Consider the following 25,255-nt stretch of genomic DNA (forward strand, 5'->3'; position numbering starts at 1 on the left):
ATACATAGATATCTTGGGAAAATTAATAAGGAATGTGTGCTTCTCAGTCATTTTATACATTTTATGGACTGAGACAGACAGATGGCTATGTCATTGACTCAAATGCTCCAGGAATCTCTTATTTACTCAATGAAACACAAGGAGGCCCAGACTCCAGATCACCCCACTTTAGCTGCGGCAGCTGAAGAAATTTGGCCTTTGTCCCAGTCGCTGCTATTCCTTTTCTAAATCAGAAATGGACAAAAAAGGCTATCTCGGAATTTCAGAACGATGACTGGACAGGATATTGCTACCCAGTGGACAAGCTACCCGGGAAGGGGGCCGGTAGGGGCCGGGGGATCCTGAAACCACAGGCATTCTGTGTCACTGAGTCAGACGGCCCACATGGAAGCGAGCCTTCCGTCACAGACAGGCATGGCCCTGTTTGAATGCCTCCCCGCTTGACTCATGAGAAAACAGAGGCAGCCGTTCGCCTGGAACGGTTCCCTGCAGTAGCCAGCCAAGCCGGCCAGCAGTGACGTGGGTTGCCTGGGGACGCTGCGGCGGGCCCATTCGGTAATTAATAATCACATGAATATGAGTGAAAAGGAATAATGGATAGTACACAGACTGATAACAACTGTCCCATGAAAGGTGTGTGTGTGGGGGGGGGGGGGGGGGGGGGGTTATCTAGGGGCTATGTGTGTGGCCCAATTGTGAACTAAAAAAACATAGCACACACTCACATTTGCACGCACACGCACACACACACACACACACACACACACACACACACACACACACACACACACACACACACACACACACACACACACACACACACACACACACACACACACACTGCCTCCCACCCCCCACTGAAGATCTCTCAGGACTGTGAAAGATCCTACAATGCGAAATAGTAGCCTATTGCAAGTAAACACAATCACTTTGATGGCTGTCATCTCTGCCGTGTACAGTAACATAACATATGGATCCACAAGACAAAATGAAAAAGTCACACTGATGAGTTAGAAATGACAGCTTGGCAGGGGACATGCATACATAGGGGCCTATATGAAATACAACCAAGTAACTCAAAATTCTCAAGCAATGTGTGAAGAATTGAATAGCATGTGTCTGTATTTAATTGTGTCATTACAATGATTGGAGAAGCGGGCTATCCTGGCTGAAATGTGCTCTGATAGTCTGGCCTACAGCAGAATGTAGTAGGCCAGTGGTTCTCAAAGTGGGGTCCGGGGACCCCCAGGGGTCCTTGGGGGGGTTCCAGGGGTCCCCAGCCAAATGAATAGCTAGGAACCAAATTGACCCTTAGTGTCTGTAAGAGTGTACAAATGGATTTATACACTCTCAGAGCTAAATAAACACTGATGATGATACTACAGTGTAGATTGGGACCCCCATGAAATTAAAATGGTTGAGTCCCTGGCATATCTTTTCAAATGGGGGTCCGTGGTCTAATATGTGTCAATTTGAGGGTCCTTGACACGAAAAAGTTTGAGAACCACTGCAGTATACTATAGGCTACCATCTGCAATGAGTCAAGCCTTGGTAAATCTTGGCAATGACGTGTATCAGGGCCTATAAGGCCCAAATAATAGCATTGCCAGCTGTTTCAAGAAGAATATGTCTGCAATAATAGATTGGCCTAATACAACAACACATATAACTTATAACTATAAGAGTTATAGGCATTTAACTTACCTTCTCCGATACTCGTCTCTCTCTCGCTTGACTTTAGCCAGCACATTGTACAGAGCTCTCAACTCCGGGGTGATGGTGTCTATCTGGACCCCGACTCCGTCCGGATAGGTCCAGGACACCCCGGGGCCCTGGAGGGTCTCGTACCGCTCCCCGTGTCTCCTGACGTGCGTGAAACTCCAAATGGTGCCTGGCAGTCGAGATTCTGCATGAGAGTCTGTCTGGGTGGCAACTTCTCGGGTGTACACGGCCTGGTACCGCTGATGGTCCAGAGCCTGCTGCAGCTGACTCTCCAGTAACTTGTTTCTTCTCTCCAGCTCGTGGACTTTGGCCAGGAAGCAGCGGAACCTTAGGTTGAGGGTCTTCAGCACATGGATGTTGGAGCCCAGGTCGTTCCGCAGCGCGCTGCCGCTCACCGCGCCCGAAGAGCCGGCGGACATGTGACCGGGCATAGTGGCGATCATACCTGCAGGCGGGTGGTCAGCGAAAAACATCGAGTTCATGTTGGTCAACAATAATAACGGATAATCCCACTGCAGTCTGTGCTTGGCTGGTCAAAAAAAGACGTTACAACCAAACCCTTCTCTCTCTCTCTTTATGTTTTATCTCTGCATTCTTCCAAAACCCCACTACTCCCCATGCAGCGAGTTTCTCCTTATGATGCAGATGCTGGGATTGAAACTGACAGAGTAACTGAAGGTGAGACAAACATCACGGTCCCTTGTTCATTCATTCACCTCCTCGGAATAATAACATATAGATCCCTGTGTGTCAGTGTTGTTGACGCGTAAATAAAGGCAATAGTGTCAGAGGCATATCCAGGTAACCGGTAAGCATCTTATCGCGTTAAAGATTTGACGCATGCAGACCGCAATAAGCACCAGCAATCCTCATCCTCCTGCCAGGTGCTGCTGCTGATGCTGTGGAGTTGAGGCTACTGTACGCCCGCATAGACTCTCTACCGCATAGGCTCCTGTCTCCTCCAAGCCCTGGTAGTATGCTATGTGTGCGGTCTCTCCAGTAGCCCGATGTGAAGGCAGGATCCAGGACCGCAGAGCCCAGCCTCTTCGTGGCGTCGCTGGATCATGTTGCAAGTGCTAAACTAGGCACTATAGCCTGCCCTACACCAACCCCTCCCACATTCTCTCTCTCTCTCTCTCTCTCTCTCTCTCTCTCTCTCTCTCTCTCTCTCTCTCGCACGCACGCGCGCGCACCACTGTCTCTGGATAGCATAACTTAAGACTAACTTAATTATAAGACTGCCATTTTTAGCTCCAACAACAATAGAAATGTTGGTCAGTCGGTCACTTGGTTGGTCAGACTGTCCAACAATCCCAAACCAACATATCTAGCTGGATTTCCATGGAATTTGCTCTGTACCTTCATGTAACCTTCTGAACCCTACAATTTCTGGTGACCCTCTAGTGCTGCCTTTAGGCCAGAATTTCAAGTTATCTCAAAATCTAATGGGCAGAATTACATGAAACTTGCTGTAGAAGTGAATACCCTTGGAAAACTGAATACACTTAATACTATACACTTGTACAGTGAATATAATTGTACAGCATAACCCAGCCCCTCCCCCACTACTCTGTCACTAAAAATAATGTAGCATCACCTGCTGTTTGACTGGCTGAGGAAAGATTATTAAGTTATTGCTGTTTAGTGTGTATTGTAAGTCACCATGGGGATTGTGTTGGGCCATGAGTGTTAGGGGGCAACTAGGAGCACCTGCCTCAAGTGCTCTATGACTGAAAAGTCATCATGACAACTAGTCCCTTGCCATCAAGTCTTGACTGCAGCATGACAGCTGGAGGAGGTGTCAAGCTACCCTGCTACAATGGAGATGGACGTGACAGGCTTCCATGTCACGTCACTTTGCAATGTCCCCGGTAGTCCCACGTCACACAACAGACAATGGAATGTAGACAAATGTGATGTTCTCACTCCAAAGTCGTAATAGGTTGATGTGCCAGTAAAAACATTTGAAACAAGGCAAGCCCATGAGGCACGCCCGATCGAGGCGCTAGCTGAGCAAGTGCCTGTGTCGAGCGGTTCATCACACCATTAGGAGCATCTGACTCTTGGTAATTGCTTTACCTGGGCGTGATAAAGTGTTGGCCCCTACCTACCTCCAACCAGGCTCCAAGTGTCAGAGTTAGACAATCCGAATTGGTGGACGATAAAGCAATCGGCAAGGAGAATCCATTATGGCAGAGGAGTCAATATGGCTGCTAGTAATACAGAGAATCAGGACATGTGGTGCATCACTACTTAACCCTGACACACCTGAGTATGTGGCCATGTGTTTCCCCCTCTCGTGGAACACCGACTTGGTCGGCAAGTCCAAGCTGAGGGACTATATTTAGTAGCCTACAGTATATCTGCGAACTGAATAACATAAAGTGCCAGGACCTTATTAACCCAAGAGCTTCCCTTTCTTTGGTCTGTCTAGCCTAGAACCCAGCTCAACACTCTCACGCCATTATGAGCATCGAGTGGTGCACAAAATAACCAACAGTTATTGCCACAAGACAAGCCTTTAGGCCACTAAGTAGTGGCCTAAAGGCTTGTCTTGACTTGTGGCAACATTAAGGGACCCATTTGTAAGTGTGTGTATCTGTGGGTTTCAAGCCATTCATCAGCTATCACCAAACTGTGCACGCACCAAAGCAAATAACAAATAATGGTCATATGGGCTTGTTGAGAACACTCATAGTTGCTCTGAAATTGAGCTTTAGCTTCACTTTCTCATTCTACATACAACTGTTAAAGTGAGACATGGAGACCATATGCTTGGGTTTTAAACAGGGTGACATTCTTATCCAGACTTATGACAAGAGTTCAAAATGTCCCACATACATCTCAAAGTGAGGCCCTGGTAGCTGTGAGACACTCATGACCCACATTCATGCAACACAGCATGCAAACAGTATTTAGTAGCCTGAGAGTGACAAATGTATTTTGTAACATAGTAACAATGGGCCTATTATGAAACGTGTGATCCAAATAAATATCCCTGTTTATTTGGATCACAAGATCAATTGAGAAGGCTATAATGGCATATAACAAGTTGGCTACAGGCTTATGTCATGTAACAATATTATTGTCTTCTATCTAGACCTATGCACATACTGTGTAGGCCAGGGGTCTTCAATGTTTTTCAGACCAAGGACCCCTTAGCTAAGAGAGAGATGAAGCAGGGACCCCCCCACTACATGTTGTGTAAAATTGTGTTGCAGATTACACTTCATAGATTTCATAGATAGCTTCGTAGACATGTTTGACAACACAGTGTTGCGTAAATAAATGTTGGATTCATGTAAATGTGTATTTTCAGACATTTAACCACTTAAACTGTTAATATCTGTACTCGGTCTGCTCTTTTTTCCCTCTACCTAATAGCCAAAAAATAGCATATCTACTGTGTGCTTCCCCTCAGAATAGTGATGCTAGGGTTCAAGTGGTTAATGCAACAAACAAACAAAAAGTTCCTATCACACAAAGATTTGGTGGCCCCCCTGTAGTAACTGTCTGAGGACACCCTAGGGGTCCCGGACCCCCTGTTGAAGACCCATGGTAGGCTATAGTCTTTTACACACTTGACATGACAATATAAACATTGCCTGCGTCACAGGCATTGTGAGCTTGTAGATCTACTATTTTCTAAATATTTTGAACTTGTGAAATGGGACATTCTGCACAATAAGTAATTCTACTTTAAGTATAATTGATGCCAATGCTTTTGCACTTTTACTCAAGTACATTTTGAATGCTGGAATTTTACTTGTAGCAGAGTATTCCCACATTGCAGTATTGATACTTTTAAAACATGTGAGTACTTCTTCCATCACGGCCTGTTTTGAATGGGAGATGCATTTTAATTTTAGTCAGGCAACAGCTGGTCAGCTTGAGGAAACGAAAAACATTTGGGGTCCTTCCTCTCTTCACGTGTGCGTGTCGCGTCTTCTTCCCGACAGACAACGTGAAACAGAAGCATCACCATGCCGAAGTCAAAGAGGGACAAGAAAAGTAAGAAAAACACTAACATGTCCTTATTATTCTAAACGGTTGCATGTCATCTCATTCAGACAATGTCATTCGTTACACGTATCCAAGATGTATATCTCCTAACATTTAAATAGTACTATAAAGCAAGCTAGCGTTAGCTTAGCCTGCTATGCAATGTAAAATGCATGCCATGATGATGATAGCCAGCAAATGTTAATGTAATTTTTGTCATCGTCTCTTCTCCAGTTTCGCTAACGAAAACAGCCAAGAAGGGGCTTGAGACCAAACAGAGTTTAATTGAAGAAGTAAGTATCTTTATCCAGTGGTGGAACGTAACTAAGTACATTTACTCAAGCACTGTACTTATAAGTATACTTTTGGGGCACTTTTACTTTACTGGAGTATTTCCAAGATTCAATACTTTTACTTACTAACTCCGCCAAATCTCAGAGAAAAATATTGTACGTTTACTCATCTACAATTGTATGAAAACTTTAGTCATTAGTTACTTTGTAGAGTTTGATTATTTTTTACAAAGCACACTAACCACTTCAGCCCTATATATATTTCTGGCATTTGAAAATAGCAGAGCATTGTGAGCTTGTAGATCTGCTATTTTCAATAGATCTTTTATTCATTTTGGACTTGTGAAATGGTACATTCTGCACAATGAGTACTTGATTTTGATTTTGATGCCGATACTTTTGTACTTTTACTCAAGTACATTTTGAAAACGGGACTTCTACTTGTTTTTATTTTCACATAGTTTTTATTGAAGAAGTCAGTTTTACAGGAGGATAAACAATGACAGAACTCTTCTAATTTTCTGTGAAAAAAAACAAACGCACAAGACAAACACAAACCCCCCCTCCCAACCCTCACAAGAAAGTAAATTACATGGTATTAAAAAGTACAGAAAAGAGGGCAAAAAGAGGAAAAGGTGAGAGAAAAAAAAAGACAAAAACAAAAGCAAAACCTGAGAAAAAGAAAATAAAACTCAGCCAAAAGAGTACGGGACTTCTACTTGTAACAGAGTATATCTAAATTGCAGTATTGATACTTTTACTTAAGTAAAACTTGTGAGTACTTCTTCCATCACTGCTACTGAATATGATGTTCCTTCCCTGTTGTTTTTAGCTACGAAAATGTGTGGATATATACAAGCATCTGTTTATCTTCTCTGTGGCCAACATGAGGAACAATAAGCTCAAAGACATCAGGACAGCATGGAAACATAGCAGGTAATGAACTGTTGTAGAAAGAAAAAGGTTAAAGCACCGTATTCGCATATAGTAATCATTGCTATATAGACTATAACGTTTGTTCAGTAGCAGCCTAGTGGCTGCCCATCTCTACAGCTCTTCAATAAACAGAAAATACATTTTCAAGTGCGTTGCCAATTTCAGCCAATCAGGAGAAAGTACCCATTCATCAGCTTCAATGTTATAGTGTTCCACTTCCAATTGTGTCTGCTCATGTTTGTTTCATCACATCCAAAATCTCTTGTTTATCCTGTGCGAGTTCTCTCTCCTGAACATGCATTTTCTGTTTAGAGCTGGATAGACAGGGAGATCCCTGTTACTGAACATACACTCTATACAGCAATGATTGCTATCGGAATATAGAGCTATTTAACACTTAGTTTAATAAAACAAGATCACTTGCACCACCTTTACCGAGTCTAACTAGACATGTGTCATAACTGTAATATTTTTGACTGCAATGTACTCTTTTACACAGATTCTTCTTTGGCAAAAACAAAGTCATGATGGTTGCCCTGGGAAAAGGTCATACGGATGAGTACAAAGATAATTTGCACAAGGTAAGTGCAATGTCAAGGGACTTGGATTGATGATTGTTCTAATCTGCACTAGAACCTTACCCACTTTAACCCTGGCCTCAGGATGCGATGTGTTGTGATCTTGTAAATCAGCAATCTTTCTTTTGAGTTTTGAAAATGCGCTTAAGTGGGTACTTTTGATGGTGTTTTTAGGTCTGCAAATATCTGAAGGGAGAAGTTGGTGTGTTATTCACAAACAAAACCAAGGATGAAGTACAAGAGTAAGTAACGGTTCACTTTCTTAGTCACAGAAGACACAAATATACCATTATAGTTGTGTGAGATGCTTGACGTAAATTATTCTTTCATATTCTCTAAATTGTCCCCTCTGTCCACAGGTATTTTATTCAGTTCAAAGAGATGGATTTTGCACGGGCAGGTAACCAGGCACAGATGGACGTCACGTTGGATGAAGGACCCTTGGAACAGTTCCCTCACTCCATAGAACCACAGTTGAGGCAGTTAGGACTCCCCACTGCTCTCAAGAAAGGTATTGTATTCATTTATATAATGGCTAGCATTGACAAATAGCCCAATGCCTGTTTTATACTTGATTACGTGCCATGTTGTGCACCAGTAATGGCAGATCTACAAGATCATGTGACGTGTAGATCTGCTATTTTCAGTGAGCGACACCTTTAACTTATCTGACAAGATATTTTTGTTGCTTTGTCTCGCACAAATCCAACTGTGTAACCAGGAACCATAATGATAAGATTACAGTTTGTTTCATAATAGGAATCTGTGATTTCTTTGTCTTAGGGGTGGTAACACTAGTAAAAGATCATCAAGTGTGTAAGGAGGGTGAAACTCTAACCCCTGAACAGTGTCGTATTCTGGTGAGTTCTTGACTTTTCTTAGACTTGAGAGAAATCTGACGTTAATACATTGTCAGTGAGTGATGGGCTTGGTTGTGTTTTGTCAATTACAGAAACTGTTTGGTATGGAAATGGCTGAATTCAAAGTGCAGATCAAGTGCATGTGGAATTCAGAAACGGGCGAGTTTGACAACTTCACAGGGGTGGAAGAACCTCTGCTGGAGGAAGATGGAGATGAAGAGGAAGATGACGCTGAATGAAAAAATGAAAGACTTTCCATACTTTAGTCACCGGTTTGGCCATTTATTCTGGACCTTGAAATTAAAGCTACTGAGAGATATTTGATCCCACACCGGAAACGTGAGTGGTCAGTGGAAACGGATGCCTATGGTATAATATTTCATCACCTGAAAGCGTTCACTGATTTGTCTCTCACTTAGGAATGTATATCTGGACTTATATCTGTGATTGTTCAGTAAGTAGTGGAGAGAAAGATCTTTAATGATCCATATATCTGAATTTCTGTGATGTCTACAGAATGGATTTTGTTTTTTTTAATATACAAATTCATTTCTATTCAACCTATATTCATATTATTGGTCCTCGGTAATGCTAGGATAAAAGGGTACCTTTTTTTTCCTCCCTTACTCTTAGGAGGGCTGTGGACCGCCTCTATTCTTCCAACAAGATTTTTGATTAACGTGAGAACAATGGCTTCCATTATAACATGCAAACTTTACAGGAATAGAAATCCTGCAGTTTCTATTAGCTTGGATTCCCCATCAATGCTGTCATTGGATCTGTCCACAGCCTTCCTCTGGGACAGACATGGTAGACAAAAATGGTACCATATGAGCATTAGTGAGGACCAATTATATGGAGATTGGGTGAAGTCGTCCTTTAACAAGAAAATTAATTTGTGCACCGGTTCAAAATGGGTGAAGTCGTCTTTTAAGAACAAAATTAATTTGTGCACCGGTTCTGTCATGTTTGTATGAACACAGATTTGAACCAGATGGATGGTGCTTTAACAATGTTGTAGATGGAGGGGCAAAACGTTTTGACCAGTTTATTTAAGATAAAGACTCGGAAGTTATTTTTGCATCAACTGGTATATTTACAAGTGCTATGATCTAATGATACATGTAAGTTCACATGTAAGTTTAAAATATTCTTTTAAGTACAATATTCTGTAACAAGTGGGATTTCTGAAATAAACTTTATGTTTATAGAATACCTGTCATGTTCTCAAACAAACATTAAGGCAAAAAAATTATAGATGTGAACATAATATCCGACTGGGATACTGCAAATCACCCCTTATACAGGTCAAAAAATTAAAGGCATTGCAGGCTATTCAGCGAAAGTAATTTGGACACTCATGGGACACCAGATTCCAAGCTTGTTTGAAGGCCTCTACCACCGTCTCATCCAGAGGACCCTCCTCTGAGGCAGACATGTTCTGCTGAAGTTGCTCCATGGAAGACATGCCAATGATGACTCCGTCTCCTAGATCACCCTGCAATTGAAGACATTGCATGGTTACAGAGGGACTTGGATATCAAATCAAGTTATTTGTAATCAAGACATTTAACTCCAAAACAGACTGACTAATCTTCTTGTGCAATGGGGTTGTTTTGTCAGAAAAAGCTGGCAATAACTACAAAATTGGATGATTTACCAAGTTAACTTTTAGTTAACTGCCGTAACTAAAATTTCAGGGATATGTCCATCTTTACATTGCTCATTGATTTGTCCACTTATGCTCACATACTGAACATCAAAAGCTTGTGGCCTAGGATTCTGCTGTTGAGTATTAATTTAAATGATAGGAGTAGACAAATTCATAAATTATTTGAGGTCATAGTAATGCACTGTGGCATGTGTGGTCATCATTTCAAAAGGATAAAATGAATTGTGTATTTCACAGTTTTACCTTAAGATGGGAGTGATGGTACATCCAGCGTATAGATGCAGAGGTCATGGTGGGTTTCCCTGAACCATAAACTGCCTCCAAGGCTTTTTGAACAAGATCTATTGCCTGGAAGTGGCTCTCTTTCCAGTACCTGATGAGACATTGGATGATATCAAAATAACACTTAGATTTATTTGCCTTAGGTATACACTAACATGTATGTCAACACTACCAGGCCTTCACAATAACTTGAAGAGAAACCTGAAGCAAAAAGTTGGCCTCTAACCTGTCCCTGTATGCTCCAGCCCAGCTGTTGCCAAAGAATCGTCCTGCAGGCTGGGATCCATCTTTGTCTTTGTCTTCATAATGGTACTTCCCTGTCAGAAGGCCCCCTGGTGGAGGAAGAGGAGCATCAACCATAACATCCATATCTCAGAGGTGTTTTTTTTGTAGACACTTTGATCCAGTTAGGATTATGATTATTCAATAATCTGTCACACTCTGGAGATATAGCGTCTCATGCCACAGGAAAGGATTTATGTATGTTCAAAGCTCACTATATAGAGAAAAAATGTGCACATCCAAAATGTAGGGTAGGTGCAGGACACAATAAGCAATGATGAAATAATTGAGTCTAGACTGCAATGTAGCTCCTAAAACTGTATTTAACATATTTTGAGGAAGGCCTGGATGCTAAAATGTAAAATACTGTTTGTTATAAATAAGATGTATTATAAATGCCAAAGGTGGAGATTATATAATCTAAAACTCTTCTCTTTTTAACGAAGTTCTCAAGTTATAAAATGTTTTGTTACTGTATATAAAATAATGCATTTTAAATGAATGGTGGCAAATATGCATGTATCTCTTTTGCATATATCTTATAAAATTAAACTTAAGTACAGTGAAGAGGTGAGAAATCCACAGTACCTGCTAAAGGGTTGTATGCATAGAATCTCATTCCGTAGTATCTCAGACATGGCAGCAACTCCGTTTCAACCTGTCTTGTAGTGGCATTGTACATTCCCTGCCAGTGGTTACAGTTTAATTACAATGGGGAGGGTTCAAAGTTTAATCGTAAAATGTTGGCAAAAAACTTTTTTTTTAACAGGTTGATGATGAGAATGTGAGGTGTGCAGAATGACCTGGTAGACAGAAGGAACAATCCAGTTGTTGTGCCTGCAGATACTCGCAATTTCAGCTACTTCCCATGATGCGTAGTTTGATAAGGCCAGCTCCTTGAATTTCCCCTGAAAGGAACACATTAAAATGAAATCTCACTTTGTCATTGCATCAAGACAAGCACGATAATTAACATACCGTACTAGTATCATTGACCTATTCTTATGGCTTGGCTCCTAGGAGGCCAGCCAGGTAGAAGAGGGCCTGTGTGCGTGGGGGTGTATGCGTGTACTCGTGTACTTGCAAAGCACTTGACCTATCAGTGCCAAATTACTTGTACATGTTGACAGTAGGCCAAGGAATTTAATCCCTGAATGTTGTGATTTTTTTGGTGTGTGTGAATATTTTGTGATTTGAGATTACATGTTCATAATCTCAGATCCAATGTCCCACACCGCCTTCCATATTTAGGCAAGACTGACCAGAGATCTCGTCTTGACTCTTGATTATAACTGGGGTCATTATATAGCTACATGTACATGTTTGTGCATGGTGTTGCAGGGATATATTTGAGTGAAGGAACATTTTTACATCTTAAATCAATAGGAAATGTTGTAGCTACTACTACCTAGTGTGTGTACCTCTTTGTGCAGTTCATTGCAGGCTCTCAGGGTATCCTGGATGGGGTTTTGGTGGTCAGGGGCGTGGAGGTAGAACAGGTTCACAGAGTCAGTATTTAGCCTCTTCAGGGAGGTTTCCAACTGGGAACGAACACTTTCTGGTTTCAGTGTCTTGCCATCCCAGGGGTTGGCTTTGGTGGCTATGTTCACTGTCACACAGAAAATAACAAACATTAACTCAAGGCGGTAATAAATCATACATAACCTGGGATGACCGTGAAAACTGGACCTCCTTACTTGTGCTGCAGTGAAGAGTACACTACAGTGACGACCACATTTCAGTTCTCACTTTTCAAATGAGAAAATGTTAAGAGGGTCAAAATTGTGGAGAGCAACATTTCTTACTTGATCCTGTATCTTATATAGGTTTGACATTGTAATGGGTCTGCTGCATGCCATATTCAGGGCACTGAGGGCAGTGCCAATAGCCACCCCAGGAATAAATAAAAACAAACAAACAAACATGATGAACTTGAACCTAGTATGGACAGGAAACAGTCAAACATCAAATGTGGGGTGATCACGTCATCACAAGGGTGCAACTTATAAGCCTTCTGCACTTCAGTGCTGTACTGGCTAACACACAGGGTCCGAATTGTTCAATCGTTTTTTAGGCTACATTCTGGACTCGGCAACTCGGGTAATGCATGGAACGTAATTAGGCTCAAAAGTTATTTGAGCCTAAAGTGGTCTCGAAAGTGAGTTGATGTGGTGCTATGTGTCGGGGGCAGCTCTGTAGTCTGTACTCAACCAATAAGCTGCGATTCTGTCAATACATAACGTCAAATGACTCGCACAACAACTAAAGTAGGCTCCGTTTGAATTGAAACCTTGGCGTGAATGCAGAATAGAGTTATAATAATATGGGAATTCAGTCGCTAGCAAACAACTTATTTTGCGTGTACTGCTGCCACCATGTTGTGTACAGTGTTTCGATCTGCAGCACAATGCTACCTGTCTTTGGTAGATTCATGCCCCCTATGATGGTCTCCGCTTGTCCGCCCGTGTACATGAAGGCTGTGTCCACCTCATTGTGACCCCGGTCCAGGAAGGCTCTGACCATCTCCAAGCTCTGATCCGCGTTAGCTCGTCCCCCGAATGCCATGGTTCCCAGCAGAGAAATAGGCCTTTTTACTTGAGAAGACATGTTTCGCACCCGCAGTGCCACTTCTATAACCGCCGGTGAATGTGTGAAAAGCTGCTTGTTAACGCGTGTTTTACGGAGTGTGTACAGTCCTACTACTATTCGTGTTGTCCACTGCATAATCAAGTAGACTCGTGTTCTCTGAGGTAAAAGGGCACGTTGTGGCGACAAGGGAGTGTGGTGAAGTTACTTAATTTAAAATAGACGCGCACGGACAGCTGCTAGTAGATTCTAAGCAAAAGAAAATGTGGTTAATCATTGTGAATGTCGTTTACCCCTGTCAATGTTTGCTAAACTTTGCAGGCCACCTTTAAATATTTATTTACTCAACTCAGGCCAAGTCTTTTCGTTGCGTCACTGTAAGAGCACATGCAGCGTTCCCTAAATGATCAACGAGCAGCAGTTCAGATTTTATCCACAAGGTGTCAGCAAAACATAATCTATTTCACACATTCACGGGTGCACTAATGAGCCTCGGCAATAGCACATTCATACCGATTCATACTCATTAATTAATACTTATAAATAGCCATTAGGCCTATCATCACAACAAAAAGAGTATCAACCCTACAAAGGATACAATTTGAAAATGATTGCATTACAAATAATTCCCCAAGCAACGATTCATTCACTAAATTATTTTTGTTTGCTGGTGTGCGCGCGTGCCTTTTTGGAGCGAGAGCGTGTTACATAGCAATGACCCGTGAAGGCTTTGGGCCATTAAAATACATGTATCCAACCAACCAATGGGTAACTGGACCTGTATTCATGCAATGAACCCTGTTTGGGGAGCAGCAGTAACTCAGTCCTGCTGTGCTGATCCACTGACCCCCTTGACCAGTGACCTTGATGTGCTGACCACATCATCAGCTGTTTGACCAAGAGAAGACCCCTCCCTACCTCTATAATTCTTTCTCAACAAGGTACGTGGTAAAGCTGGCCCAAGTGAAAGCACGCTGCGTCGCTGCATGTTGTAGTGTAACATTTATTTTGTAGGCTATTAGTATTCATTTATTAATAACAGGTGAATTGTGTGAGATAAAATGTCAAAAGTTGGCGTGCTGTGTCATTCATCTGTTGCATGAATGTGTGCAGAGGTGGGATGGGACATAGCCTAGTTATTTATTCATGACGTCTGACTATGTTCCTCTTGCTCTCCAAAATAACTGATTTATTACAGCCTATTCGTGTTTTTCAACACCGGGGGGTTGTTCCAAATGGACCCTTACAGATCCGACCGTAATCTGAGAGTTATGGTAGTCCTTGAAATTAAAAAAGTTTGAGAACCACCGCTCAAGAGCTATGATGCATTGTGAGCCTGTAGATCGGCTTTTTTAGGGTACCTTGAAGTCTCGCCCCAAAACACGCGCACCCCCGTTTCTTTTTTTCGCGGACCGCTCACCCCCAGCGGTTCTTGTGTTCTTGTTTTACTGAGGAATCGAGGATAATGTTAGGAATAAGTTTTGGGTCAGGCATAGTTTTACTGAGGTTAAGTTTAGGATTAAGGTTAGGTTTTGGCATAGTTTACTGAGGTTTCGTTTAGGAATGCCAGGTGGCGACCGTTCCGAGGTCGCCGGATTTGCCCCGGGGTGACTGTATTTTGGGGCGAGCGTTTTGTGTGTTCTATTTTAGGCATGCGAGTGGCATGATGCGACACCGACGTACGGTGGACTATAAATGAAGCATAATTAAGGCTTTTAGGTGGCAGCAGCCGGCCGCATCCTCCCCCATCCCTCCCTGCCTCGCTGCCAGACATCATTACCAAGTCAATGGGAGTCAAAGCACTTCAGCTTCCACGAGACTCGCACGCATGTGCGTCCAACATCTGCACTAGAAGCAGTGTGGAGGTGATCTGACTGGAGTCAGTGGATCTGTGTCTGGTGTCAGTGTGTCAAATAGCGCTACTACTACTACTACACACCGGCTGCAATGGCTGTGTGTCGCTCACTTTATACAGTAGCCGAACTTCTGGGAGTCTTTTAAAGTTTCTTCAAGTTGATTCTTTGGATTTTTTCCCCACCTTCTTATATTTTTTTAATTTATGGTGAAAATCCTGCCTGTGAGCATGACTATTTTATGAATGACTTTAGCGCGTTATTCATGAACATTTTTTCATTGTATTGCAAGAGGATCAGTCGAAATGATGGATATTATTCCTTTTTCGTTTTTTCTTATATTTATTGGTGAGGTTTCTGCAGCAGCATCCCGTTATGGCATTGCAAACAATCTCCAACCCTATATGTGAGTAACCTGTCTGTTATCCTCAACTATTTCTTTTTTATTTTATTATTATATATTTTCCTTTTTTCTTTTTATCTTTTAAGTTTTTATTAAAAGTTAGTTCAGGCAATATAACCATATTAAATAGTATCTGCTTCAGCCAGGGATATAAATAATAAGTTGACCCTTTTCATATCAATCAGCAAATTAATTACCAACACATTTTCATAGCTTCATTTTTGGAATGTAACTTTCCAGCAGAGAGGAGAATAATAATTTGTATTTTACCTGGACATGCACAAACTTGTGGTTTATAAGGTCACAAACAAACAAAGCCTAAAGACACAGGTTTGAAGACAACAAGCACTGTCAAGGCTGTATTTTACACATTTCTTGGAGGGGTAGAAAGCCACAGCATGACAGGTCTAATAATGTGTATAGGGTGGGAGGCAATAAAGAGCATGCATAGTGTTCAGACCTCCACCATCTACTAGATCAGTGGTTCTCAACCTGTGGGCCAGGATCCCCACATGCTTTTGGGGGAGTCCCCAGATGTCAGTGAAGTGACAATTTAAGGAATATAAGACCTTTTTAATACCTTAAAGAAAATAAATGAAAAGAAAAAATACAATTTCTGCATCAAAAGTAATCAACAACATGTTCTATAAAAACTGGTCAAATATTGGCCAAATAAGTGTCAAATAATACAACGCCTTGCGTTGTGAGGCGTTGTCAGCTTGTAGATCTGCTATTTTCATGATATGTACCTGTGGATAAAAATCTAAATATAATGCCTCAATTCCAAGTGCTTGTCAGGTTGGGGGGGGGTCACAGTTCAAATATGATTATTTTTGGGGGGTCACGGCCTGAAAGGGTTGAGAACCACTGTAATAATGTGTAGATGGTGGCGGTCTGAACTGAACACCATGCTCTTTATTGCCTCCCACACTATGACTGTACTGTAATTCACATGATTATACACTACCCTGCATATTACTGAGGATGATGCTGCATTCCTATCTGTGTGACAAGGACCTGCTTGTCTTAATCTTCCCAAAGGGAAATGCCAGTCACATAGTTGTAAAAACCTGGCAGTTATAAATGAAGGGCTTCCAACAATGTGGGGCGTTGTGTTGTTTAGGCCATTGTCATTTCATTATTGTAAGCCATGCTGGTTCCGTTTCTAAAAACAGGTCCACGTGCAGCTCTGTGATGATGAATGGTGATAGGCTGTTTGTTTAGTGCATCAGCAGCGGTTGTACATGATCCTGTGGTTGGAGAAGGGAATCTCCACATGACTGATTTATGCATGCCAAAAACAGCAGATCTACAATCTGACAACACATATCGCATCATGGGCAGTGGTGGAAAAAGTGCTCACATTTCTTACTTAGTAAAAGTATCAATACTGCAATGTAGAAATACTCTGTTACAAGTTATAGTCTGGAATACAACATTTACTTGAGTAAAAGGACAAAAGTATTGGTATCAAAATGTACTTAAAGTACCAAAAGTGAAAGTACTCATTATACAGAATGTCCCATTTCACAAGTTTTCAAATGTATAAAAACCTTTTGAAAATAGCAGATCTACAAGCTCACAATGCATCGCATGATATGAGTCGCATTGTGAGCTATTTTCAAATGGCCGAAATGTATATAGGGCTGAAGTAAGGTTAATGTATGTTTTGTAATAATAATCAAAATCTACAAAATAACTATAGCAACTAAAGTTTTCAAATAGTTGTAGTGGAGTAAAAGTATAATATTTGCCTCTGAGATGTAGTTGGAAATACTCCAGTAAAGTAAAAATACCTCAAAATTGTACATCAGTGCAGCATTTGAGAAAATGTACTTAGTTACTTTACACCACTGATCATGGGTGAGCTTTAGCTTGCAGATTGGCTATTTTTGGCACGCGACACCTTCGTACAATGGATTATAAATGAAGCATAAACACCTATAGAGGGCCGTTCCACAATGGCTGCCCATGGAGAGCAATCTCCACAAGTTTGACATATCAAGTTGCACACTGAACTCTGTTTCAGAGCCCTCCGAGCAATTCGGGGAATGGTGCGAAGACATCAATAGCACTCAGACTGCTTGTAAACCCAGACAGACTATTGTGTGCAGGAGGGGAAAGAATAGCTGTAAGAATACCTTACTCTACCTGGGGTGAAAATGTAACTGTAGCCTCTCTTTCCTGATATAGAAAAGTGTGCACTGCACAGTAGGCGGACATGCCTGAAACCATGTCATTAGAGTATTCCCTGTTAAGATGCTATAACTCTTTGACGTGTGCTGTCTTGTAAATCATGCTTTATCGTGATAACCACTTGAATGTGTTTTTCCACAACAGATACTGCTTCATTATACTTCCAGTGATTGAATTTCATGTGATTTTGTAGCGCCTTCACACACATCTACAAACTTTGAAGATTAGGTTTATTCTGCGGACACAGTTTTCTTTTCTGATTTGGGATTATTAACAGTAAATGAAATAAAATCTAAAGTAATAGGGACACTCTCCATTTTTGTAGCCAGCTTCCTCCCTTCATCTCTTTTACGGGTAACGCGTTTTAAGTGAACATTTGCTTTGTGATTTAACTGCAGGTAGTGTCTTGTGTGTTGGCGCTTAGTCCTCTGAAGAGTGTGGTATGAGGAATTTCCCCCCTAAGTCCTTTAAAATCCCCAAAACAGACAGCATAAGCACCCTGACATTTTTCAACACGAGTAATGCCCCCACGGGCATTACATGGTAGAGGACCCGGAAAAAACTAAAGTCTCACGAAAGCCTTGTCCGTCTGTCTCCACCAAAACACATTTCCTAGTACAACAACCCTCGTAAATTGTTAGAACACTATCCATCCATCTGAAAAACACAGTGGAACATTTTGACAACTTAAGTATTTCTTCCACTGCCACTGTTTTCATCCAGGCCCAATGTGTGCGTGGAGAGGGAGGTGACGCTGGTTGCCCAGAGGCAACCCTGTGTGCAGGCCTTCACACGCATGGTCAAGGTGTGGAAGCAAGGCTGCCTGGGACAGACGTGGTGCATGGGATATGAAAGGAGGTGAGTAATGCACCCAAAACACCACCCTGTCTGTCTCTCTCTCCCTATCTATCATTTAACCCTTCCCACAGTATGTTTATTTACAGTAATAACTCTGCTCCCGAACACTGCCGCTATCATCACCTCCTATACAGTGAGGTTTAAAGGAACACCTTTCACCCTTTCTCAACCTTATCTCCATCAGTCCTCACTAATGCTTAGGATGCTATTACATTTCTGTCTGCTCGCTCTGTGTCTCAGAGGTGGGCTGCTGGATAGCTTGAAGATTTACCTGCTGGTGACATCACCGGAGGGGATTTCAAGCTAATAAGATAATATAAGATAAACCATTATTGAACCCTGGATGGAAATTCAGCTGTCATAGCAGCAGCAGCGAGAATGAAACACAGGTGTGGTAGGGGTAAGAGTATGGTCTAGAACCCAGAAAAGAAACCCAGATAAATAAGACTAACAATAAAGATACAAATAAATAAATAAATAATAAGCTTAGATGCTAGTCCTATATCTGCGCCGGATCTCTGAATGAGTGAACATAGATTATGAGTCTATCAATAAATATGAATGTACAGTGAATATATGAATGAATATACATCTATCGCAATGGAATCTGCTGGAAACTACAGCCTGCAACCTGGAATGTTAGCGTGCTGAAATAGTAGTCAGTTCATAAGGTGATACAGTGCTTCTGTGCCTTTTCCCCCTTTTGGCCAATAGAACGTCATGATGCATTAGCATCCACAAGGAACACCAACACTCAGCGGCCTCTGGAGGTTGACATTGAAACGGTATGACATGACCAGTTAATTATTACTTCCGTACTGGTGTCATGTTATGTTAATCAGTTCACAAGTTTTGTGACAAATCCGTTCATAAGTGCTCGAGATATCCTGCTAACAGACAGACAGACAGACAGACAGACAGACAGACAGACAGACAGACAGACAGACTGTCTGTCTGTCTGTCTGTCCATTAGCAGGATATCTCGAGCAGACCACCAGACAGACAGACATACAAGCAAAGATGGACAGACAGGGTGAAAACATTAGAGGTTTTAAAAAACAGCTTGAAATCCCCTCTAATGTAATAGACAGGTGCATATTTGAGCTATCAACAGCCTGCTTCTGAGACACAGAAAGAGATTAGACAGAAAAAGTACCATCTTATAGCACTAGTGAGGAGTGAGGACTGATATACTGTATGGAGATAGGGTTGAATAAAGGCAAAGTGTTCCTTTAAATTATGGCAAGAGTAGGAATGCCCTATGGATGCTTTAGTGGGGAGAACATTGTGTGGAGAACATTTTAACTTTCTACTGACACAAAGTAATACTTCCAAAGTTAAAACTTTAAATTTTAAACACAGAGGACCCCATCCTTTAACTAATTCCACCCTGGTATATAATATCTGAGAAAAGGATGTCTGGCTCCCTCACCTCCTCTTTTTCCTTCACTTATTCCTGTCTTTCGCTCTCTTTCTCTTCTGCGTTCTGTAATCAGAAGCATTTGGTCCTCTCATACAGGTAAGTGCAAGGTGTAGCCCTATTTCACCAGCATGACCAGCTATTTAACTCACAGGCGTCTCCAGGTTCCACATACCTTTAGAAGGAGAGTCCCAGTGCTAATCCCTTTGACATGTGAGTCACTACACTACAAAATCCTCAGTTTTGGACCTGTAAAGGCCAATTTTAACACTCAGTATTTTGAGTGTTTCTGTCTGTGCCACTCTTGCCCGCTTTCTCCTTATATTTACCACGGTACAAAGTCAAAGCTTGCTTTGAAGGCAGCCAAGGCCACAATTACTCGCTGTAAACAAACGTTTTTTTCTACCACGACGCCTAATGGCTGTGGAGCAATGAGAGGGGTTCTAAAGTACAGGGATCTACACCATAGTCTGAAGTAGAGCCTGGTAGTCTCACACTTTGAAATAGTCGCTTAAAAGCCTGGGAAGATGTTTGCTGATTATTATGCTGTATGTGACTTAAAAGAGTGGGAGAAGTTGGGGCAGATTATCTGTCAAGATTAGTTTTGTTTTCTTCATAATCCAAGAAACCACTTCTAGAAGCATTAAACAGAAAACAACTTACTTAACTGATTATGACACATTATGTGCAAACGCAAACACTCTCTCACACACACACACACACACACACACACACACACACACACACACACACACACACACACACACACACACACACACACACACACACACACACACACACACACACACACTCACACTCACACTCACACTCACACACACAGCCTAGACACACTCACACACGCACGCACATAGACATACTGTATGCATGTGCACACGTACGCACATAAAATGCTATATTTGGATCCACCGAACAAAATAATAATTTACACTTCAAATATTACAGGGGTTCTGTGTGGTTTAAGGACATTTAATGTCCAAAACATAGTTAAACCTCTGCTGCTATTACACAACACACACACACACACACACACACACACACACACACACACACACACACACACACACACACACACACACACACACACACACACACACACACACACACAGAGTTTTAGAACTCCTACCTACCTGTGTACTGTTTCTAAATCCATGTATGTCTTATGTTTCATTAAAGGAATAAGCCCCAAGAGGCTGTGGTTTACAGTGATTTAGACGCTCGGCTCTGCATCTTTGCCTAACGACACCCCTTAGCTGTTCTAAAACCACTGCAAACAACAAACATGGCTTATTGATTTTATAATAATGGTTACTACATATACCTGTCAAGTTTTCATAAAATAAACACACAGCGACACAAAATGCAATAATTTATTGATATGAAATAATCATTCTTTTAAAATTTTGAGTAGGAGAGAAATGTTTCAACCCATTTCTCTCCCCAATTTAGTCTTTATGCCAATTAATTCCTCCCTCTGCTTGCCACTGCTGTTGTACCCTACTGGCTCACCTGCCATTGAGGAGCCCCAACCAGCCCGTCGGAGTAGTGACAAATGTGCAGTGACAAAAACATGCAGTAATCCTGGTCTCTATACTGCCTCCCCCTGGTCAGCCGGGGCGCCTGATGGAGGGGAAAGAAACTGGTTGGAATAACGTGTTCCTTCCACGCGCTATGTCCAACCGGGGAAACTCCCTCCTGTCAGGTGATAAGAAGCGGCTTGCTAGCTCCTCATGCATTGAAGAGAGAATGAGCTCAGTTCTGGGCTCTCCCTAGGCTGGCAGAGGGAGAGTAGTGCCCAGTATTACATAGGCAATTGATACTGGGTGAAAAAATGGGTTACAAAATCGTGGGATAAAAAATGTAAGTAAAAAAAATATATATAAAAAAAATATATATATCACCCTCCACGCCCGGCTTCCCTTCCCCCGAACACGGGCCAATCATGTTTTTATCCGGCGAAGCCGGATGCACCGCGGTGGATTTGAACCCCTTGACTCCACAGTGGTGGGCAGGAGCAATGTAGTTCTTCAGCGACCTTTAGCAGAATGGTTGCCAAGCAACACACAGATTTATAGGGTTCATCTTTGCTGTTTTTTCATTAATGCTGGTTGTCCCTATTTTGGGTAAAGGGCATATAGGCGATCATTTAAAAAAATCTAAACGTTTCCCTGCCTAGATTTTCAAAACTAAAAAAGCTTCACATATCTCTGTGCATTTCATGTATTCTTTTCTGCCTGCATAACATTCGGAATTAAAATGTTTACATATTTGTTGTGATTACAGAATTTAAATGTATATATTTGTTGTGATGACAGGACGGCGTACTACACTGCATACAGACAAGTCTACAGACAGGATTATCAAACGGTGAACAAGTGCTGCCCTGGATGGTCTCAACTCAACGGGGAAGCCGGTTGCCTGTATCGTGAGTATCTTTATATTTTGCCTTCTTTCTATCACTTTGTGTTAATAAAGGTGTTGTTCTTTGGAAACCAATACATTATACAGATATACAATGTCTGTTTATTTGGTGTAAAGGCGTCTGGGCTTTTGTGTGACTCCAAGGGGGGTGGGGGTGTGGTTGGTTGATACCCGATAGGCTTGGCAGGAGGAAGGTCGCTTCAAACATCGCCTCACGCTGGGCACAGAACCCTGAGTGGAGTGGCTTTTAGGGAAAGGTCAAAAGGTCAAGAGGTGATGGTCCAACCAGGCTCCTCAGCAGCTGTTATCAGTCAGAGCCGTGTCCACAGTACTTCATCTGTCGTCACTAAAGATTCAGAAGTGGGGTGCTACAGGAAAAGTCTAAAGTGTTGAATGTCGAATATCCCGCAACTGTCGTATTTAGCTCTCAAATCGGATTTGCGTTGCAATTCTGCGCAAAACAATAAGGATCTGAGATCCATGTTTAAGTGCTGAGTGACTTGGCCAGACTAGAGACAATCTCCCTTCTACGCTTGGCTCAGCTGCATTTGGCTGTGCAGCGCGCTCCTGTAGGGCTTTGAGACAGATGGGCCAGCCTGTCTGGCAGTCGCACAGGTTCTGTTTGGCTGGACAGGTACACTTCAAAGTCATTCACTGTCCATTGTTGAATGTTGGCTCTGCAGTTCTCAATGTTGGGTTCGGAGACCCCCAGCGGTCCTTGAGGGGATTCCAGCAGGTTACCAGCTAATTGATTGATCTTCACCATAATTACATGTACAAGTAAATACAACTAGAGAATGTACAAGACTGGCTATTTTGTCATTTTGCTAGCCTCCTGCAGAGCCATGTTGTACATGTTCTTAGATCGGGGTCCCAGAGATACAAATCTGATTAAATGGGGGTCCATGGCCTAATAATTAATATCAAGTTAGGGTCTTTCAAATTAAAAAGGTTGAGAATAACTGCTCTTAGTGCTCTAGTCATACCACTCACTGAAATGTGTGGTAGTGTAACCATTTTCGCACCGGAAAATGGCTGACGTGTGAATATGGACCCGTAAGGGTCCAATCAATCATCTACTGTAGCTGAGGACCCCCTGGTCCCCAGCTAGGACCCTGGGGGTCCCTGGACCCCATGTTGAGAAGCAGTGTAGCGGAGGATCACACACACATCATATTATTTAGTGCGCAGGCTTTTATTTGATCTTTCATACCAAAAACAATCACTGTCATCTGAGTGTGTAGAGACCACCCGCACATAAACAAAAATCTGACAAACAAACAAAAAAACAAACAAAGAAGAATGTGAATCTATCCCACACAGCAGCTCTAATCCACAGGTCTGTGCGCGGTGATGGAGAGGTTGTGGTAACAGGAGATCGGAGGAACTCCTGTGGGTCATAATGGGGGCTGCCAGCAGCTCATCTCGCTTTGGATAGGCTTAGCTTCACCATTGAGACCAGGCAGCCCCCCTTTGATGGGATTTTACAGCCAGTGATCCACAGCGCATAGCCTGCATACCTAGACAGCACCCTTGGCAAAGCCCTCCTGTAAACAGCTTGGACACCACTGTCCTCAAGAAAAGCTGCTACTTCCTCAGACTTGGACCACCCCATACACGATAGTGCCCAGCTTTTCACGCCCCCCTCCCTGAGCCCTGGTACAGGTACTCTCTGCGGGGCGAATGGCAAGTCGCCGGGCTGGGGGAGTGGGAGATGATCCCCTGGATGTGCCTTTCATCGGGGTCTCATTATGGGGTTCATGCCGTCCTCAAAGCACTCTTTGTCTCCGGAGAGAAGGTTACAGTATTAAATTATGCAGGGGAGCATTAGGCTGTCTGCTCTGTGCCGGGGCCTGGTTTGTTTTAAAACGCACACAAAGAAACGTCTTAACAGGCATTCCGCAGCGCTGGCCAGTGTCTCCCCTATGATTTATACTTTGTCGTACGACAGTGTCATGCATTGAAAATGGCAGATCTACAAGCTCACAGCATGTCACATCTGCGACACGTTGTGTGCTTATAGATTGTCTATTTTTGGCGTGCAACACTCGCGTACGGCAGAGCACAAATCAGGCATCAGTCGCACAGGGTTTTTGTTTCTCTATTCGCGTGACAATGTCAGCTCTTTTCGACGCGAGGCAGGGGCTTTTATCTTGGTAACTGAAGACGTAGCAGCACTTTGAGATGGGACAAACTAATCACCCTTTTCTCTGAACCATTGAACCGGGATAAAAGGAAGCTCACACCACAATCCTCCCTCTCCGTCTGCTGAGCACTTATCTATGTGCTATCTGCACTGTAACTCCTTCAGCACAACTCCGTATGTGAGACTGTGTTTTCAACAGTGCACGTTGCATGCAAAGGGAAAAGATCTGTTTTGTAGGAGGTAAAGTGTTGGAGCTTTAGCAAATCCTTGGAAAATCTAAAAGAGTGCTTTGTGTTAAGAGTGATTTAGTGCCTAGCACTTGTGGGGTCTCAGTCTTTCTCTCTCTCTCTCTCTCTCTCTCTCTCTCTCTCTCTCTCTCTCTCTCTCTCTCTCTGTGTCTGGGGAAGACGCTCGAAACATCACCTTGGTTGTAATCTAGAGAATAACTATGGGAGCTTGATCCAGTATGCAGACTCTGTTTTTCTAATTCAGTATGTGCTGTCCAACACCTGAGGTCTTTCGGATGTGCATGCTTTGTAGACTTTTCATGTGTGCGTGTACCCTAATAAAATGCCAATGTAAGCTAATTAGGCTAACTAGATGTGTACATCAAATCCCATTTATAGAAAGAGTTTGCAGGGTAGAGTAAACATCCCAGTGTATACCCCCCGTCTCTCTCTCCCCCTCTCAAGGGGCTTTATTGGCATGAGAACGTTTACATTGCCAA

At 42.4% G+C, this 25,255-nt stretch overlaps 4 protein-coding genes across 8 annotated transcripts in view; 2 read left to right on the plus strand and 2 right to left on the minus strand.

Annotated features, from left to right (window-relative positions):
* iffo2b (intermediate filament family orphan 2b) overlaps positions 1-2,770 on the minus strand; it is a 31,953-nt gene extending 29,183 nt beyond the window's left edge. For all 4 annotated transcript variants that reach the window (XM_084061555.1, XM_084061553.1, XM_084061554.1 and 1 more), the window contains exon 1: positions 1,705-2,770. In XM_084061555.1, the coding sequence (XP_083917681.1) occupies positions 1,705-2,204 (500 nt within the window). In that variant the 5' untranslated portion in view covers positions 2,205-2,770. The remainder of the gene's footprint in view (positions 1-1,704) is intronic.
* Positions 2,771-5,641: 2,871 nt separating this feature from the next.
* mrto4 (MRT4 homolog, ribosome maturation factor) lies at positions 5,642-9,604 on the plus strand. The gene is made up of 8 exons (XM_084062229.1): positions 5,642-5,733; positions 5,959-6,017; positions 6,850-6,953; positions 7,453-7,534; positions 7,706-7,773; positions 7,891-8,042; positions 8,315-8,391; positions 8,484-9,604. Exons 1-8 carry the CDS (start codon positions 5,706-5,708, stop codon positions 8,628-8,630), a joined length of 717 nt encoding a protein of 238 aa, XP_083918355.1. The 5' UTR covers positions 5,642-5,705; the 3' UTR covers positions 8,631-9,604.
* Positions 9,294-13,510, minus strand: LOC311048889 (aflatoxin B1 aldehyde reductase member 4-like). Its single transcript, XM_084062228.1, has 7 exons — positions 13,042-13,510; positions 12,049-12,236; positions 11,431-11,535; positions 11,216-11,312; positions 10,572-10,677; positions 10,307-10,436; positions 9,294-9,889 (listed from the first exon to the last, which is right to left on the minus strand). The coding sequence occupies exons 1-7, from the start codon at positions 13,349-13,351 to the stop codon at positions 9,728-9,730; spliced, it is 1,098 nt and encodes a 365-aa protein (XP_083918354.1). The 5' UTR covers positions 13,352-13,510; the 3' UTR covers positions 9,294-9,727.
* A 1,539-nt stretch (positions 13,511-15,049) lies between these two features.
* The window catches only part of megf6b (multiple EGF-like-domains 6b), an 83,223-nt gene continuing 73,017 nt past the window's right edge, over positions 15,050-25,255 (plus strand). For both annotated transcript variants that reach the window (XM_084063601.1, XM_084063602.1), the window contains exons 1-3: positions 15,050-15,472; positions 18,389-18,523; positions 22,277-22,386. In XM_084063601.1, the coding sequence (XP_083919727.1) occupies positions 15,372-15,472; positions 18,389-18,523; positions 22,277-22,386 (346 nt within the window). In that variant the 5' untranslated portion in view covers positions 15,050-15,371. The remainder of the gene's footprint in view (positions 15,473-18,388; positions 18,524-22,276; positions 22,387-25,255) is intronic.

Source organism: Gymnoscopelus microlampas, assembly GCF_963454915.1.
Source record: "Gymnoscopelus microlampas genome assembly, chromosome: 7".
Lineage (NCBI taxonomy): Eukaryota > Metazoa > Chordata > Actinopteri > Myctophiformes > Myctophidae > Gymnoscopelus > Gymnoscopelus microlampas.

Excerpts from the sequence above, each read along its gene's own strand:
- mrto4 (XM_084062229.1), top strand. The coding sequence starts at position 5,706 with ATGCCGAAGTCAAAGAGGGACAAGAAAA. Across the intron at positions 5,734-5,958 it reads GTCAAAGAGGGACAAGAAAA|TTTCGCTAACGAAAACAGCC; the intron begins GTAAGAAAAACA and ends TCTCTTCTCCAG. Across the intron at positions 7,774-7,890 it reads ACCAAGGATGAAGTACAAGA|GTATTTTATTCAGTTCAAAG; the intron begins GTAAGTAACGGT and ends CTCTGTCCACAG.
- LOC311048889 (XM_084062228.1), bottom strand. The coding sequence starts at position 13,351 with ATGCAGTGGACAACACGAATAGTAGTAGGACTGTACACACTCCGTAAA. Across the intron at positions 12,237-13,041 it reads CATGAATCTACCAAAGACAG|TGAACATAGCCACCAAAGCC; the intron begins GTAGCATTGTGC and ends TCTGTGTGACAG. Across the intron at positions 11,536-12,048 it reads GCAATGAACTGCACAAAGAG|GGGAAATTCAAGGAGCTGGC; the intron begins GTACACACACTA and ends TGTTCCTTTCAG.